The sequence below is a fragment of the Lipomyces doorenjongii genome (assembly GCF_038497915.1).
Source record: "Lipomyces doorenjongii strain NRRL Y-27504 unplaced genomic scaffold V1508scaffold_12, whole genome shotgun sequence".
Taxonomy (NCBI): domain Eukaryota; kingdom Fungi; phylum Ascomycota; class Lipomycetes; order Lipomycetales; family Lipomycetaceae; genus Lipomyces; species Lipomyces doorenjongii.
This window is the reverse complement of record NW_027118079.1, coordinates 217599-231726: the sequence shown is the minus strand read 5'-3', so window position 1 is coordinate 231726 and position 14128 is coordinate 217599. Positions and strand designations below refer to the sequence as shown.

Sequence of the window (14128 nt, the reverse complement as noted above, 5' to 3'; positions counted from 1 at the left end):
CATACTGGCCCAAGCATTGACTGAGACTTCATTGGCGATTCACGTCTCCAGACCAATTCTCGACGTCGACCCAGAAAAATCCTCCTTGGTGTGGTGGAACTTACTCGGAAGGTGTCGCGCTGAGCCGATCAAGTGGATATGTTCCCGGCTGTAGATGGCATCGCATTATATTCTATTCGCTAATCTGGGCACTATTCTCGTATTGGTAATAATCTAGCAGACAAGCCTCCACTTAGAGGTTAGTGTCTGCAGTCCTCAACAAGCCTGTAGGGTTAGGGTAATCTCACGGCCATGCGGGCGCACTGACGGAAGCCTGTTCATGTTCCATGTGCCGCATACCCCTCGATTTTTTCGTTCCCAATTGGATTCACGGAATTGCAGACGAACACATTCGTACACTTTTCTCCTAAACTTGCATATCTTATAACTCTTCAAAATGGTAAGTTGAATATTAAGTTATAAGTTAGGTGACCGGCATTGCTTTTCTCTGATGGGTCCCCTCAATATGCCGAGAAGGCCACGCAATACTGCAGTGGCTTTTGTAATTGCTCGAAGCAAGCAATCTTTCTTTAAATCTCCTTGTGGAACATAGACTAAAGGAACTCTTAAATGTTTGCAGGCCCGCAAATTTTTCGTTGGTGGTAACTTCAAGATGAACGGATCGAGGGCTTCGATCAAGAAGATCGTCGAAGACCTGAACGATGCTGATTTGCCGTCAGACGTCGGTATGGTCACTCTGCAGTTGCGACATGGTGGTTTCAATGCTGATTGATATTGAAGAAGTTGTCATCGCCCCTCCTGCCCTCTACATTCATTGCGCTAAGGAGCTCCTTAAGAACCCTGAGGTTAAGGTTGCTGCTCAGAACGCGTTCCCCAAGGCTAGCGGCGCGTATACCGGCGAGATTGCGTATGTATACTGGCATCGTGATGCAATGTTGCAACTGCGATGCTGACAAATCACTAGTGCTCCTCAGATAAAGGACGCCGGTGCCGACTGGGTGATCCTTGGCCATAGTGAACGTCGTACTATCAACAAGGAGAGCGACGAGGTTGGTGCTTTACATCATGGTTGCATTTGCTTGGTTACTAACAGTATGCTAGTTTGTTGCTGAGAAGACTGCCCATGCTCTTGAGAACGGTCTTGGCGTTATTCTCTGCATTGGTGAGCTCTTGGAGGTATGATTCCACGAAGGGTCTGGTTGGCCGAAGGTATTTACGATGTAAACTAGGAGCGGGATACCGGCATGACCCTCGTGGTTTGCAATCGCCAGCTTGATGCTGTCATTGACAAGGTTAAGGACTGGTCTAACATTGTCATCGCTTACGAGCCTGTCTGGGCTATCGGCACAGGTCTTGCTGCTACGCCCGATGATGTAAGTGGTGAAAACACTAATACACTTCGTTCCGTGCTGACATAGACAAATACGTACAGGCGCAATCCACCCACGCTGAGATCCGTCAGTACCTTGCTGAGAAGCTAGGCGAAGACCAGGCCTCGAAGATCCGTATCCTGTATGGCGGCAGTGTGAACGGCAAGAATGCCAAGTCGTTCAATGCCTGTCCAGACATTGATGGTTACCTCGTCGGCGGTGCGAGCTTGAAGCCCGAGTTCATCGATATCATCAAGAGTCGTGAGTAAATCTGCGGGTCGTTTTTGAACCACCGTTTTGGACAATGATGAGTTCTCTAGAGTCCTTTTGTTGTTAATATAGTATAAAGTGTGCATGGTTGCAAGTACGCAACTGCCAGCGCCAATTGTATAACCACTCCTTCCGTTTCACTATATACAACAAAAGCACTAAATCGATGCAAGTAGTTCACTAGATATAAATACAGGTGTATATATTACACGGTCAAGACGTCGATGATAAAGTGTAATATACCCCCCTTCCCTCTATGGCTCACTTTCCACTGAGACCATACTTTCGGCATTCTTCCAACACGTCCCCGAAGATACCCTCCTGACCCTGCATGACGATCGTCGGGCCATTATTCGACGTACCCATATTATGAACCTGTCCTCTGAATACTCTTCGAGCAACATTGATAATGTCCGCTACAGTCAATCGATCAATTTTTTCGCACATTTCGTCAACCGCCACTTTCTTCCCACTGACCTGGACCTGCCTACCCAAGTCCTCCAACTCGACCATTTTTGATTCCAAATTCATTAGCAGTGAACTTCGGAGCTGGTTTTTGGCGCGTTGAACCTCGGCTTTTGACAAGCCGCCGGCGAATTTCGACATGCAGTACGCGAGCTGTGAACAGATGATTGCGGGGACGAGTGACGCGTGCGACGGGAGACAGGCGACCATGACGCCAAATAATCCTGAATCGGTGTACGAATGATTAAAAGCGGCACACGTCTCTAAGAAGCCGTAACGGTTCAGAACGCTGGTGTAGAGACGTGAATACATGCCCTTGCCCGGTCCGCCAGCCGAAAACGAGCCGCCACCGCCTAATAAAGTCTGTAGCGCCGCGAGGGCGTAGATATCAGGATCATTTATAGAGAGACCTTCAAACGCGATATATATATGCGCGAGGTCAGGTTGATTTGGTACGTGCTCAACCTCCATTTCGGGAAGTGACATGACCCCGCCGGTGTACTGTGAAACCTCGGTATGGACTGGGATGGCACCTTTAGCCATATCTCCGAACTGCTGGATTGCTAGGCCTACTGCAACATCATGATCGACGCCGATAAATGCCGCTACCATCCGCTCTGGTGTATAGAAATTTGCTCTGTAATCTAACACGTCCTCCCGTCGGATAGCTGGTAACCGGTTCTCGGGACATAATAATGGTAATCCGAGCGTATTACTCTGATATGCAGCGGTATGCAACAGTTCAGGTAGAATGAGCTCTGGTTTCCGCCATATTTCGCCAATTTCGTATTCGGCGGTCTCTTTCTGGATCTGGAGCTCCTCGGGCGTGACTTCGGCCCATCGCACCGTCGCAGAGAGGAGCTCGAACATCGAGGCGACGTCTTTATTGAATACTGCTGCTTGATAAATTATTGATTCGCGTGACGAAACGCACATGTAGTTGCCGCCCAAGTGACTCAATTTAGCCTGCAGGTCGTCGGCTGAATATCCTTTTGCCGTCTAATTATGTTGTAAGCTTTCCTCTTTAATATTTCTCGAGAGCTATATATCTAACCTGATACGCTAGCCGGTCCATCATATGGCTCAATCCTGTATGTGAGGTGCCCTCGTACCGCGAACCGGCATCGACATACAAACCTAATGCCGAGAAATGGCCAGGAGGTCCATCAGTGGCAACCCGCAAACCATTCGGCAAAGTGGTGGCTTTGAACAATGATGATCGACCCTAAATATCCAAAAATAAGTATCCGATCCAGATATAACGTTTGCGTCGTTAAAAAGGACATACATAGTGCGATCCGGACAACGCTCTCCTCTCGCCGACAATATTCCGCCTCGCCGTCATACCCGGCCTTAATCCTACTTGCCGATACATATGCCCGCGATCTCCAAATAGTCTAAATAAGTTTTCTATAGCCTCTAATACTACCTTCGTGGCTGAAAATGTAATCTGTATCGTCTATTAAGGCTCAATAATCGTTCATTGGAAAACTTTGGTGATCTGGGTTCGGTTCTCGACGGGCGACGTTGGAGTAACTCCCAACAGAGACTTCGGGGTCAAACTCCTACTTCTGCCCATCATCATATAAATTTACGATCGTCGTTTCTGATTGGCCACTATTGCAAGGCGCCCATTTTTGTTGCTGAAGGTAACAATTGACTACACGTTTAAAAGATATGGCAGCTACTGCCCATCGGACAAGTCAAATCTACCAACTACTTTCCGCAGATTCGCCACCATTATCACCACACTATTCTCGTCCAGAACTACCGCAAACTAGGAAATTAGAGACAATGAATCGCGGGAGACGCAGGAACCGTGTATTTCCAGATAACAGTAGTGGGAGCGCGGATACTATCGCCGGAAGCAGCACTGCGACATTACAACGGCGACCCCCTAGAGTAGAGGTTGCAGATGTTGTTAATTTGGATGAGTTTCCGTCTTCTGAATCGCGACCGAAGCGGCGTCGTGTTATTTTTGACGCGGAGGCGGAAGATGTGATTGAGTTGAACGATGATTCATCGATAGGAAGTGACGAAGACGCGGTGGTGGAAATGGATGAGAATGAAAATATCGAGTCGTGGCGGCAGAATCAACAACGAATAGAGGAGAAACCGACTGAAAGCTCGAGAATACTCAGTGAATTTACTTGCGTTATCTGTTTTGATCAGCCTGATATTTTGGCTGCTACTCCTTGTGGTGAGTATAATTGTTACGTGCTGTCGTGGGCTAGAGCTAACCAGCCAAAGGGCACTTGTATTGCTACGACTGCATATATCGTGCGTTAAGCGCCGGTACGAAGGCAACTGCAACTACAGGAGAGTGCAGCGTTTGTCGACGAAAGGTCCCTTATAAGCGCGTTCTGCCATTAGAAATGAAGCTCGGAGAAGGAGAGTTAGACGAGGTTGAGGAAGCTCCTGTTCCAGAAGTCCCCAAGTGAATAGGACACACTTGTTCGGAACAACACTTATACATACGTGTATAGCATGCATTTAACGGATGGGAATTGTGTGAAATTTTAGTTCGGTTGTACTATAGGATATTGCTGAAGTTCAGTTTGGTATACAGTTTCTATTTGCCAGCTACGTGCCAGTGCTTATTTCCTACTGTCATTAATGGTTCGTATGTATACCCAGTTATGCTAGACTGCCCTATTGTGTAATCCGCACAAAAGTTGCCGGACACACCCTATATAACCTGGACTTTCGCATGAACCAAAAAATTTCACGAACTACACACCAAATGGTATGCCTAATACAGTATTATGGACCTGTCCCTGAATGGACGTCGTGACAAACAGATCCAATTTCATGCACATTCTAGTTCTATACTAAACGAATATTTCAGACTCCCACCCCTTGAAATTATATGGTGTGACGCCCTCAATCTTGACATGCTGACCTTTTGCTTACTATCTTAAGTCTACATGGGCACAACAACGATCAACGGATTCGAATCATATCCATAACAGAATGCATTCCAAATCTACATAATCATTTTCGCCACAACCATGAATACAAGACTAAACGAGCCATCGAACTGGAACTGAAACATGACAAAAATATATAAGCACGAAGCTGCATAATGAAGACCTTAACACAAACGCGTCGATATATATATAGAACACATCTTACCGTCCATCCAAACACGAACTAGAAGCACTGTGGCAAAAGCAGCAAAATAAACATGAACGTTTGAGAAGACCAGAAAGTTAGACCCCGAAGACGCCAGAAACGATTGCACTATGTATAAATATATATAGAGTATATGTAAAAAATCTGATGTTCTCCCTCACGCTACCTGACTCTTTATGAAAGGTAAAACGCTTTGACTTTATACAGTCGTAGGCGTCGAAGAACCAGTTCCGGCTCCAACTGAGACCGATTGAAGCGCCTGAGTCAATTGTCGAGCGGTACTGGAAACTATCATGCCGTCAAACACGAACGGACCAGCCTCGTTAGAAGGCGTCATGACGTTCATTCTGGACATTACGCTGGCAGAGAGGTCCTCGTCCTCGTTAGCGGCTTCACCGCTGCTACTACCGCTTCCTTCATCACTGGCACTATTGGCAAGCACTTCGTCGACTACGTCCTCGGGTGACTTTTCTTGCTGCAAGCTAGCTTCAAAGATCATCGGTTGGTCTGGAACCTCAACGTCGGCCTCTAAATCGCAAACAGCTCTGCAGTTGGGACACAAAAATTGTGGGTAGTTGCGAATGATAATAGGTCGAATGCATTTGTAATGCCAAACATGAGAACACGGCGCCACGAATAACGATTGACAAGGCGCAACAGAGACAAGACAAATACTGCATTCCTGCTGCTGTGCCTGAGTCGGTTGGGACTGTGTAAGAGAACGTAAACGAGTGTGCGCGGAAACGTTGAAGTTGTTGATGCGCTTTTGCCACGATCGGTTAATTTCGAGTCGCATCTTGACGCATTTGTAGACTTCCTCAGAGCCACCTCGGAAATCCATACCGAGTTGGATGATGTCGCCGTCTTTAATTGGGAAGGCTTGGGATAACTGGCATGCTGGCGACAATCGAATGTGATTCAAAAACGTGCCGGAAGAAGACTTGATATCCTTGACGAACCACTAATAGAATGCATGAGAATGATTGATTCGATCACAACTGACCATCCCAATACACATACCTGTCCGTTCTCAACCCAAATTTCGGCATGGGATCTCGAGACCACCTTGCTCTTGAAGACGACAGGCGCATACGCCGCCTCGAGCTTGGACATCTCCTTCTTATCAGTGTAGCGACCGAGACGAATAACGTTGCCAGACTTGCCACGACGCTCGATAGGCTCGAAATATAGAGCTGGAGTCGTGGACGAGTGGTCGATGAACGGTGTCATCCTTATCGACGGTTCTTCATCGTCAGCTTTGATGCTGCTCTCCTGTGACCTAAACGCCGCAGATGTCGATGGACCAGCGATATCGGCATTGGAAGCCGATGGAGTCGTAGAAACCGAAGCTGGAAGAGAGGTCGAAAGAATCGACTGCTCGGTAGCGACAGGAGTGGCACTCGGGGTCGCGAGAGTGTGCGATCGAGGACGAGATCCAGACCGGGCCGGCAGGAGAGAGGGTTGAGACGAATTTGCTGACGAGTTTGTAGACGTCCGATGCAGACGGGAGTTTGAGTAGGACCTGAAGGCCGCAGACAGTCGCGGCCGACGAGGAGTTAGATCCGCTGCAACAGACGACATGGCGATGATGTTTGGTGGAGTGTTTTGAACTGCAAGATGTCCCGGACCACAGCAGAGTTGCGATAGCAAGCCGGAATGCGTATTCGCGAGACATTGGGCACCGCATCATGGTAGATGTGACCCTATATGCGTATGGGTTTTGCGCCCCATTAAGAGGCAGGTGCGGCTCCGAGGAAACATGTTTCCTGTCTCCCCCTCAAAGTTTGTAAATACGACTCGTCTTTATATTCTGACTACACTCAAACTCAAGTAGCAGCAAGGCAACCACGAGAGATATATTTTTAGCGAACCTTTACGGGTTTGAGCGTACGACTCACAAATAATTGTATGTAAAGTGGGCTCACACCAGAAATTGCAGTTTGTCAACACTATGATATATACTGCCAGTCCAGAACAAGCCACACCGTATATGCCCGCCTCCTAGCCACTCGTGGCCTTATCGTTTGGACTATTTTACATTGTGTTTATTTATGATGTTTCTGCTCAACAAGCTGGCATGTTTGGCTGCAAGCACCTGCGAATAGATCGCATAAAAGTCGAAGGATACTGGATTGTGTCACGTGACCATTGTAGAACAGTCCGGACGGCTTTTCATCTTGGTGGCCTGTTTATGAGTAATTGGGCCCTCCACTACTCTCCTCAAATAGTTTACATTACTATGTTTGGATATTGAATCTACAATACCATCGTTAGAACCATCCCGTCACTGTCATTCGCCGTTTCTCTCATGGTGTAGGTTTAATTCAAATATGAGCTATCGCAGTCACGTGCCGCGACACCCCTGAAATAATTCGTTCATACTGATAGCGCCCAATTTGCAATCCGTTATTTCGAGCACTATATACAGCCGTTGCGTAAAATAAGGTTAGATATCAGCTTGTACTGAACTTCTGGCAATTTGTATAAGACAGTATATACATTACAAAAATATTCCACAAGGAAAGAGAAATAACCACGCCGCATCCAACGATCCATCACGCCAATTGAAAACCCGGACTGTCGCACTATGCCGGCTGAAGCCGTCTTGTCTTCTGCATCGCAATCACACTTTCTATCTTCTCAGCAGCCAGCTCAAGTTTCTGCTTGCGGTCTTGTAGCTCGAGATGTCGCCGCACCTTCGCGTTTTCCTTAGCGAAATTCTCCATTTTCTGAGGACCAAGGCCGTGTCCTAGTCGGGCGTCAAGCTCGCGAGGGAGGTGATAGTAGAAATCGGAAAGCAACTCGACATTGAGAAAGAGAACTGCTGTTTGTGTGAGCTTGTCGGCGACTACATCGAGGAAGATCTCCGGACAGTAGTATTTGCTGTCCTTACTCTTGCACTGTTTTGATTTGAGAGCTTGCATCCGGAGACGTAGGATGTCAGCACGTTTAGTCAGGAACAGACCTTCCCGACCTGTTCACCAAGTTAGGAAATTCCACAAAAAGGGCACATATCACTCACCTTTGTCTATTAGCGCCTGACTGAATCCATAAACCTCATTCGCATCGTCCATCTTCACAAGTCCCTTGCGACTCTTTTCCACAAACTTCTCAACCTGCGATAACTTCTTTCCGCCCCCAACACTCCGCTGCAGCTTGTAATATGCCGCCTCACACTGCCGCACCTCTTCTTTCAGCAACGCAAATGTATGTTCCCGAGACTTACTCCACTCCTGGTCTTCTACTTCAACCTCGTATTTATAAGGCTTTATACAATTTTCTACCTGGTCAGCAGTAGAATAGAACCTAGAATTCAAGATCTCTATAGTAGCATCTTGAACAATTGTTTTGACGTATGGATGCGTCTTGAACGCCCCTGAATTGACAAGATGCTCCATTTCACCCGACAATGCATTCGACACCAATGTCGTCGACGTCCTGCCGACGCCAGACTTCGTTAAATTTGAAACACACGCATCGAGCTGTCGGTGCCAGTATACGTCATCCGACGATGCGCTTGGCAACTCTGACACCGGTCGAAGAATGGACTTAATTGTCGCATCGTCTAAGGTCGCCAACGCTAAATCTGGATGTTCGTCTAATCTGTTCCAATATCGCTGGGCGAGTAGGTCTAACACTCGTTGATCCAGCTCGCTCTTTAACATAGACCGTACCTGCTCACGACCGAATTTTCCCGCAAATTCCTTGAAGCTTAGCTTAAATGAATCAAGTGACTGAGCGAGATACGATTCAGCGGTAATTGGACGATCATTATATTCTACTTTGAACTGATACGCCGTTTCCTCGAGTTCCTGATGGATTGCATCACAGGCTGGCTGCAAATTCTTCGCCATTGTCCGTTCCAATATACGCATGAGCTTGTTTCGAAGATTGATTACACCAAGGGTGACTTGCTCCTGACCGGTTCGATCATCAGCATCAGTTAGCGCTTTAGTAAACACTGGATGTCGACCAAAGTACACCTCCTCGTTTTTAGCAATTACAGACCCAATGTCGCCACTATCACCGCTTCCGCTAAAACGCGAGAGTAGCCCGCTACTGGCACGTGTAGCTAACGACGACGGCACTTTGCTGACAACTCCGACATACCCCATCTGCAGCGGGTAACTTCTATTCTGAAGTAGATCGATGGCCCGACTAGGATCCACCAGATCAAGCTTCGTAATCACACCGATCGTCCGCTCGCCTCGGGGATCTACTCGCTTAGCGGCCCGAAGCGCCGTAGAGTTGGCCAAATCGACATCAGCGGCAGAGATCGCAACAATGATATTCGGACTTGCAATGTACTTATCGCACAATGAAGTGATCTTCGATTTCAGAGACTCAGGTTGGTCTGCTGCCGCTATTTGAATGTATCCAGGCAAATCAATAAGTGTCAGGTCAGGAACGTGTGGAGAATAAATATTAAGTCGAATAGGATCGTCAGACACGGCCTCGGAGTCCGGAATGGCAAGATTGAGATCAGTCAAAGTCTTTTGAATCTGTGCAAAGTCGGTGATCTTCCCCAGCTTGAGAGCAGGAAACTCGCCGTACTCCGCCGCCGCATCAGGCGAATTAATAAGTGTTAACTCGATCGGTCTTCGCGTTACCATATTGTTGCCCTTCGGCAAAAACTCGTGACCAACAATCGCTTCGAGAACTGACGATTTTCCAGAACTCTGCGAGCCGACGACGACTATAGAAGGTAGCTGGACGCGGGTCAAGGAGCGACTGCCACCACCTGTACTTATTTCTTGCAAGATATTCCTGATCTCTATCATTTTACGTGTGAGAAGCATCATCTGCGCGTTTGTAGCCGCAACTCGTTCTTCTGCATCGTCGTCGCTCAGAGTAGCAGTTGCAGCCGCTGCGGCCATCCCAGCTAATACCGCCTCATCTCCACTACCACTGTCACCGTTCTCGTTGTGGCTGTTTTGATTCGCACTGTCTTTGCTTGCTGTGGCATGACTTGAGCCTGCGTCGCGTTCACTCCGGCTATTTTGCTGGCCACCTGAGACGGAACTTTCAAAGAGTCCCTTCAACCACGGTGGGGTGCTCAAGGTCTCGAGTCCATCCTTCACGGACGATGCAGTCCCCGTAATCCAGTCAGTCGCCTGCTCTATTTTCTTCTGAGTGTAACTTGCAGCCTCTAACTTACATTAGCGGTCGTCAGGCAATCATATAGAGAAACAAACAAAATACCTTGAACCTGGTAATTCACGTACGCGATTCCAGCTACAACAGCACCGCCAGCAGCTGCAGGAACACGCACCATCTTAGCTAAAAACTTCGCACCGGAGGTGAACGAGATTCCACGAGTCGTAGCCGCACCGCCTATCTGTCGGTAGAGATAGATATTGTACATAGTAGGTCGCGAACGCCCGTAAAGTTGCGGCAATGGACGTCGCCCCGCTGCGTAGCGCATCAAGCGATACATGATGGGCTATACGACAGATATAAGACGAGAGTCTAGATTCCACGACGACCGAGATAACGAATCTGGCAAGAAAACGTAGAAGGCAACGTGTACTGGGATCTGCTGATGCTTGGTAGACAGCGGCATTGGAAGCTACAGCAATTTAAGTTGTGGGGACGTCGGGCACGTGAGATATGTCATGACCGTCATGGGCTTCAATGTGTGGGCGACGTGAGTCGGATGCCATAATCCCAATTTTCGTGTACCAACGATGGTCACTGGCGAACCCTTAAAACGAATTATGTTTCCCATTTTATTAAGGCGCGACTTGACGTCCTTTGTTACGTACTGTTTACTGGTCTTGTTCCTTCGCGTATTCACCTGCGGTTAAGGGTCGAAGCGGTGCGCGAGGTGCCAAGCGCCTATAAAGACTTCGTTCAGGTATAGCGAAGGTGTGCACTTGCCATTGATTGTACAACTGTCCTCAAACGCGACGAAGTCTACCACGCGGACAAGGAAAAAATGGGTTTGCAGTTGTCTTTCATTTATTGTGAATTCACGTTATCTCTGCAAACACCTAGTGTCGTTTTATTCCTCACCGCATCCTGATGGTATTGTTAGGTTTGTTGTGCGGCCACCGCCTCCATTGCGGGTGGGTGTTGTCGCGCTTCCTATCCTTGACGAAGTCCTTGCTAAAGCAAAGTCTCGTGGGCCGAATACAAGCTCACGGTTATCTTCAACGCCCGGCACATGGACTCAAGATGAAGATATCCTCGTGAAGGGCCTCGGCCTATTCTCGCCATACCTGTGCCGTTGCCCCCTCTTTCTGATCGTGCCGTCGTACCTTACTCGCGTCTTGATCAGGTGCTCGAGAAGGTCGAGGCCGATAACTCGCGTTTCCCGACAGAGACCGTGCCCGAAGACTGGCCCCTTGTTAGCGATTTCAGTAAACGTAGTCAGATCAGCCACGGCTGGTTGCCGACTCGCGTGGATGTCGCTGACATCGTCCCCGACGGGGATGAAGAGGCGGGGTGGGGTGAGCCCGTTGATACGGCCTTCACTGGTTTCCAAGCGTTCGGAGTGTTGCCGAGCATGGTAGATGCGCCGAACGTCCCCCCTGCGGCAGACTTGCTGCAGTTCGCGCTGTTTCTCTTCCTCTCAGGGGAGTAATATAGTGCCTTCCTGTTTGGTAAAATAGTCTCATGTGATTGATAATAATATATATAATTGAAACAAGTAGCACAATGTACATTCAACGCCACCAACATATAGCAACATATGTACAATGGATTATAACTCCACCTAGCTTATACTGTAATGCTGAGTCTGCGTCTGCCCTCTCTCTCAAGTGGTGGTAGATTGACATTTGTCGACGCTTGCGGTTCAACTATAGGTGATACAAGGCCACGGCTTGCCGCAAAATTGCTACTACGAGATACGGATGGATCGGTTTGGTAGAATTCATCCATGATGGGATGAAGAAGGACGGTCTGGTTATTGATTGTTAGAATCGAGTTGGTGGGTACAGTCACCCAGTCGCCTAATCCATTAGCCAAACTCTCAATTCACGTATTAAACGGGGTGCTTACTTCTCTCAAAGGTCAATGGCTCAGAAGCCACCAGAATGACGTCTTGCCGCCTATCTCGTCGCTCCATCTTGTATTGTCCAGGCTCGTACTCGATGAACTTTGAGCCAGTCGAGAAATGTAAACTGGCAGCCTCCTCAGTTTGAGAAGTAATATACCTAGTCACTATGACAGAGTGGCCGTCGGTAACAGCAAAGTTCAATAGAGAAGGCTCCTCATTGTCCGCATCACCCTCTGAACATTGCTTGGACCAATCTTTGACGAATTGAATCGTGAGCAACATTGCGTTTCTAATCATCTCGTGACCAAAGCCATTAACACCAGCCGGCCCAGAGGGGTCTACTCCAAGTTTGTCAAGAGTGTCAAGGAATAGAGCAAATGCCCATTCAGAGTCCGTACCGCCCTGCACGTATAGAAAGTACTCGTCCTTCATATGCGACGCAAATTTCCTCTTCATGCGCTGGAAATTCGTGATCTGACCGTTGTGCATAAACATGAGTGAGTGGAATGTAAACGGGTGACAATTTGTTTCTGAGAGTACACCGGCTGTAGAGGCGCGGACATGGGCGAAGACCATGGATGATTTGGTCTTTTCGGCCAGACGCGCAAGATTCAAGTTGTTCCACGCAGGAGTAGTAGCACAGAAAACGCATGGACCGTCTCCAAGCTCAGGGTCTGCCTCTGGGGTGTAATAGCCGACACCAAAACCGTCACCATTGATGGGGCGTCTTTAAACATGTTATGATTTGAATCATCGATACATAGCTTCAACTTACCTATTGTCTATCCGTAACCTGGAGTCGTATGACTGACTGCCGCTCAGTTAGCGTCGTAGGAAATAAGCAAACATACACGACATACTTTATAATAGAATGTTCGGGTCTTGTCAGTAAATGAGCAAGTAATATGGGATCACGGCCTGGAAGAATGAGTTCTTTATCCACGCTCGAGGCTACGACACAAACTTAGGCCACACATACCCTTGAATATAAGAAACCTGCACATATTAGAGCTCTCGCAGACTCAACTACTCTTATGATTTGTAGAGATATAGAAACGGACTCAGTGGGAAAACGTAAGCTTAAAATGAAGAACATGCCCCAGCAAGGTTGCCATACGCCGCTCGTCATCTGCGCTTAGATGATAGTGATACTCCTGCATAAGGTTCCTATGACCACGCATTTAGATAGTACGGCCACCGCACTAATAAGGTTACTGACCAACCTAAAGTTCGGGTCACTTCGTGCCATTTGACGGGCTTATTGCGAATACTAAGTAATTGTATCGCCTAGCGAAAACTTCACAAATCTCGCAAAACCCGCTATACTGCCCATTTGGGAATCTTTTGGCCCCCAAAAAGGATCGTAATATTCCCGTGGGACTTGCATTGTACGGAAGCATTGCTGCTACTGTACCGCGTGCTGGGACCCAAGGTGGCAGTATCCCAATCACCAAGGAAAAGGCAATAATTAATAAATTTACAGGCTCAGTTTGGGAAGGGGAGTCAGACGATCGATCAGTTTAATGCTCTGTGGGCATCCTTATTATAAGGATCAGCCGACTAAACCGACTGGAAACAGCCTCGTGAATGGGCAACTTCGCTGTAATAATCTTCTCGAAACTCCTGATTTGCTCCACGAAACGCTTTAGTTACATCTGCAAAGCGGCGCTTCAGCTGTGCTAATGTCTATCTTTCTGGGTCAGATACGATTGCAGAGGACAGATCCGGGATGACTGATCGTTGCAGCAGCCTTAAATTCTGTGAATCCCATTGCGCGAATGTGATATCTGAAGCCAATTCATTAGATCGGCCGTTTATTTATAAACTACTACACTAATACACGCATCTTCATTTGCATCATCGTACTACGTGACTGAAGGCTGCA

At 47.8% G+C, this 14128-nt stretch overlaps 6 protein-coding genes across 6 annotated transcripts; 2 read left to right on the top strand and 4 right to left on the bottom strand.

The window, feature by feature from the left end:
• Positions 1–616: 616 nt before the first annotated feature.
• On the top strand, positions 617–1814 carry V1508DRAFT_444411 (Triosephosphate isomerase). The gene is made up of 6 exons (XM_066942395.1): positions 617–752; positions 781–907; positions 965–1049; positions 1102–1176; positions 1230–1373; positions 1433–1814. Exons 1-6 carry the CDS (start codon positions 653–655, stop codon positions 1637–1639), a joined length of 738 nt encoding a protein of 245 aa, XP_066797211.1. The 5' UTR covers positions 617–652; the 3' UTR covers positions 1640–1814.
• Positions 1815–1901: 87 nt separating this feature from the next.
• V1508DRAFT_396193 (Metalloenzyme, LuxS/M16 peptidase-like protein) lies at positions 1902–3450 on the bottom strand (the record flags this gene model as incomplete). Its single annotated transcript, XM_066938086.1, has 3 exons — positions 1902–3104; positions 3160–3330; positions 3394–3450. 3 exons carry the CDS (start codon positions 3448–3450, stop codon positions 1902–1904), a joined length of 1431 nt encoding a protein of 476 aa, XP_066797210.1.
• A 710-nt stretch (positions 3451–4160) lies between these two features.
• On the top strand, positions 4161–4546 carry V1508DRAFT_351361 (uncharacterized protein; the record flags this gene model as incomplete). Its single annotated transcript, XM_066936814.1, has 2 exons — positions 4161–4305; positions 4356–4546. 2 exons carry the CDS (start codon positions 4161–4163, stop codon positions 4544–4546), a joined length of 336 nt encoding a protein of 111 aa, XP_066797209.1.
• Positions 4547–5745: 1199 nt separating this feature from the next.
• Positions 5746–6479, bottom strand: V1508DRAFT_331643 (SMAD/FHA domain-containing protein; the record flags this gene model as incomplete). The annotated part of the gene is made up of 2 exons (XM_066936646.1): positions 5746–6201; positions 6261–6479. Coding segments are annotated over 2 exons (675 nt in total), but the record flags the coding sequence as incomplete, so codon positions are not given.
• A 1346-nt stretch (positions 6480–7825) lies between these two features.
• On the bottom strand, positions 7826–10117 carry V1508DRAFT_403137 (P-loop containing nucleoside triphosphate hydrolase protein; the record flags this gene model as incomplete). The annotated part of the gene is made up of 2 exons (XM_066938534.1): positions 7826–8214; positions 8263–10117. 2 exons carry the CDS (start codon positions 10115–10117, stop codon positions 7826–7828), a joined length of 2244 nt encoding a protein of 747 aa, XP_066797207.1.
• Positions 10118–11523: 1406 nt separating this feature from the next.
• V1508DRAFT_444403 (nucleophile aminohydrolase) lies at positions 11524–13247 on the bottom strand (the record flags this gene model as incomplete). The annotated part of the gene is made up of 5 exons (XM_066942394.1): positions 11524–12196; positions 12246–12970; positions 13019–13054; positions 13104–13194; positions 13223–13247. 5 exons carry the CDS (start codon positions 13245–13247, stop codon positions 11964–11966), a joined length of 1110 nt encoding a protein of 369 aa, XP_066797206.1. The 3' UTR covers positions 11524–11963.
• Positions 13248–14128: the final 881 nt, after the last annotated feature.

Bases quoted from the DNA above. Each gene is read 5' to 3' on its own strand.
- V1508DRAFT_444411 (XM_066942395.1), top strand. From the start codon at position 653: ATGAACGGATCGAGGGCTTCGATCAAGAAGATCGTCGAAGACCTGAAC. The intron at 908-964 runs GTATGTATACTG...ACAAATCACTAG, and splicing joins GCGTATACCGGCGAGATTGC to TGCTCCTCAGATAAAGGACG. The intron at 1,374-1,432 runs GTAAGTGGTGAA...AAATACGTACAG, and splicing joins TTGCTGCTACGCCCGATGAT to GCGCAATCCACCCACGCTGA.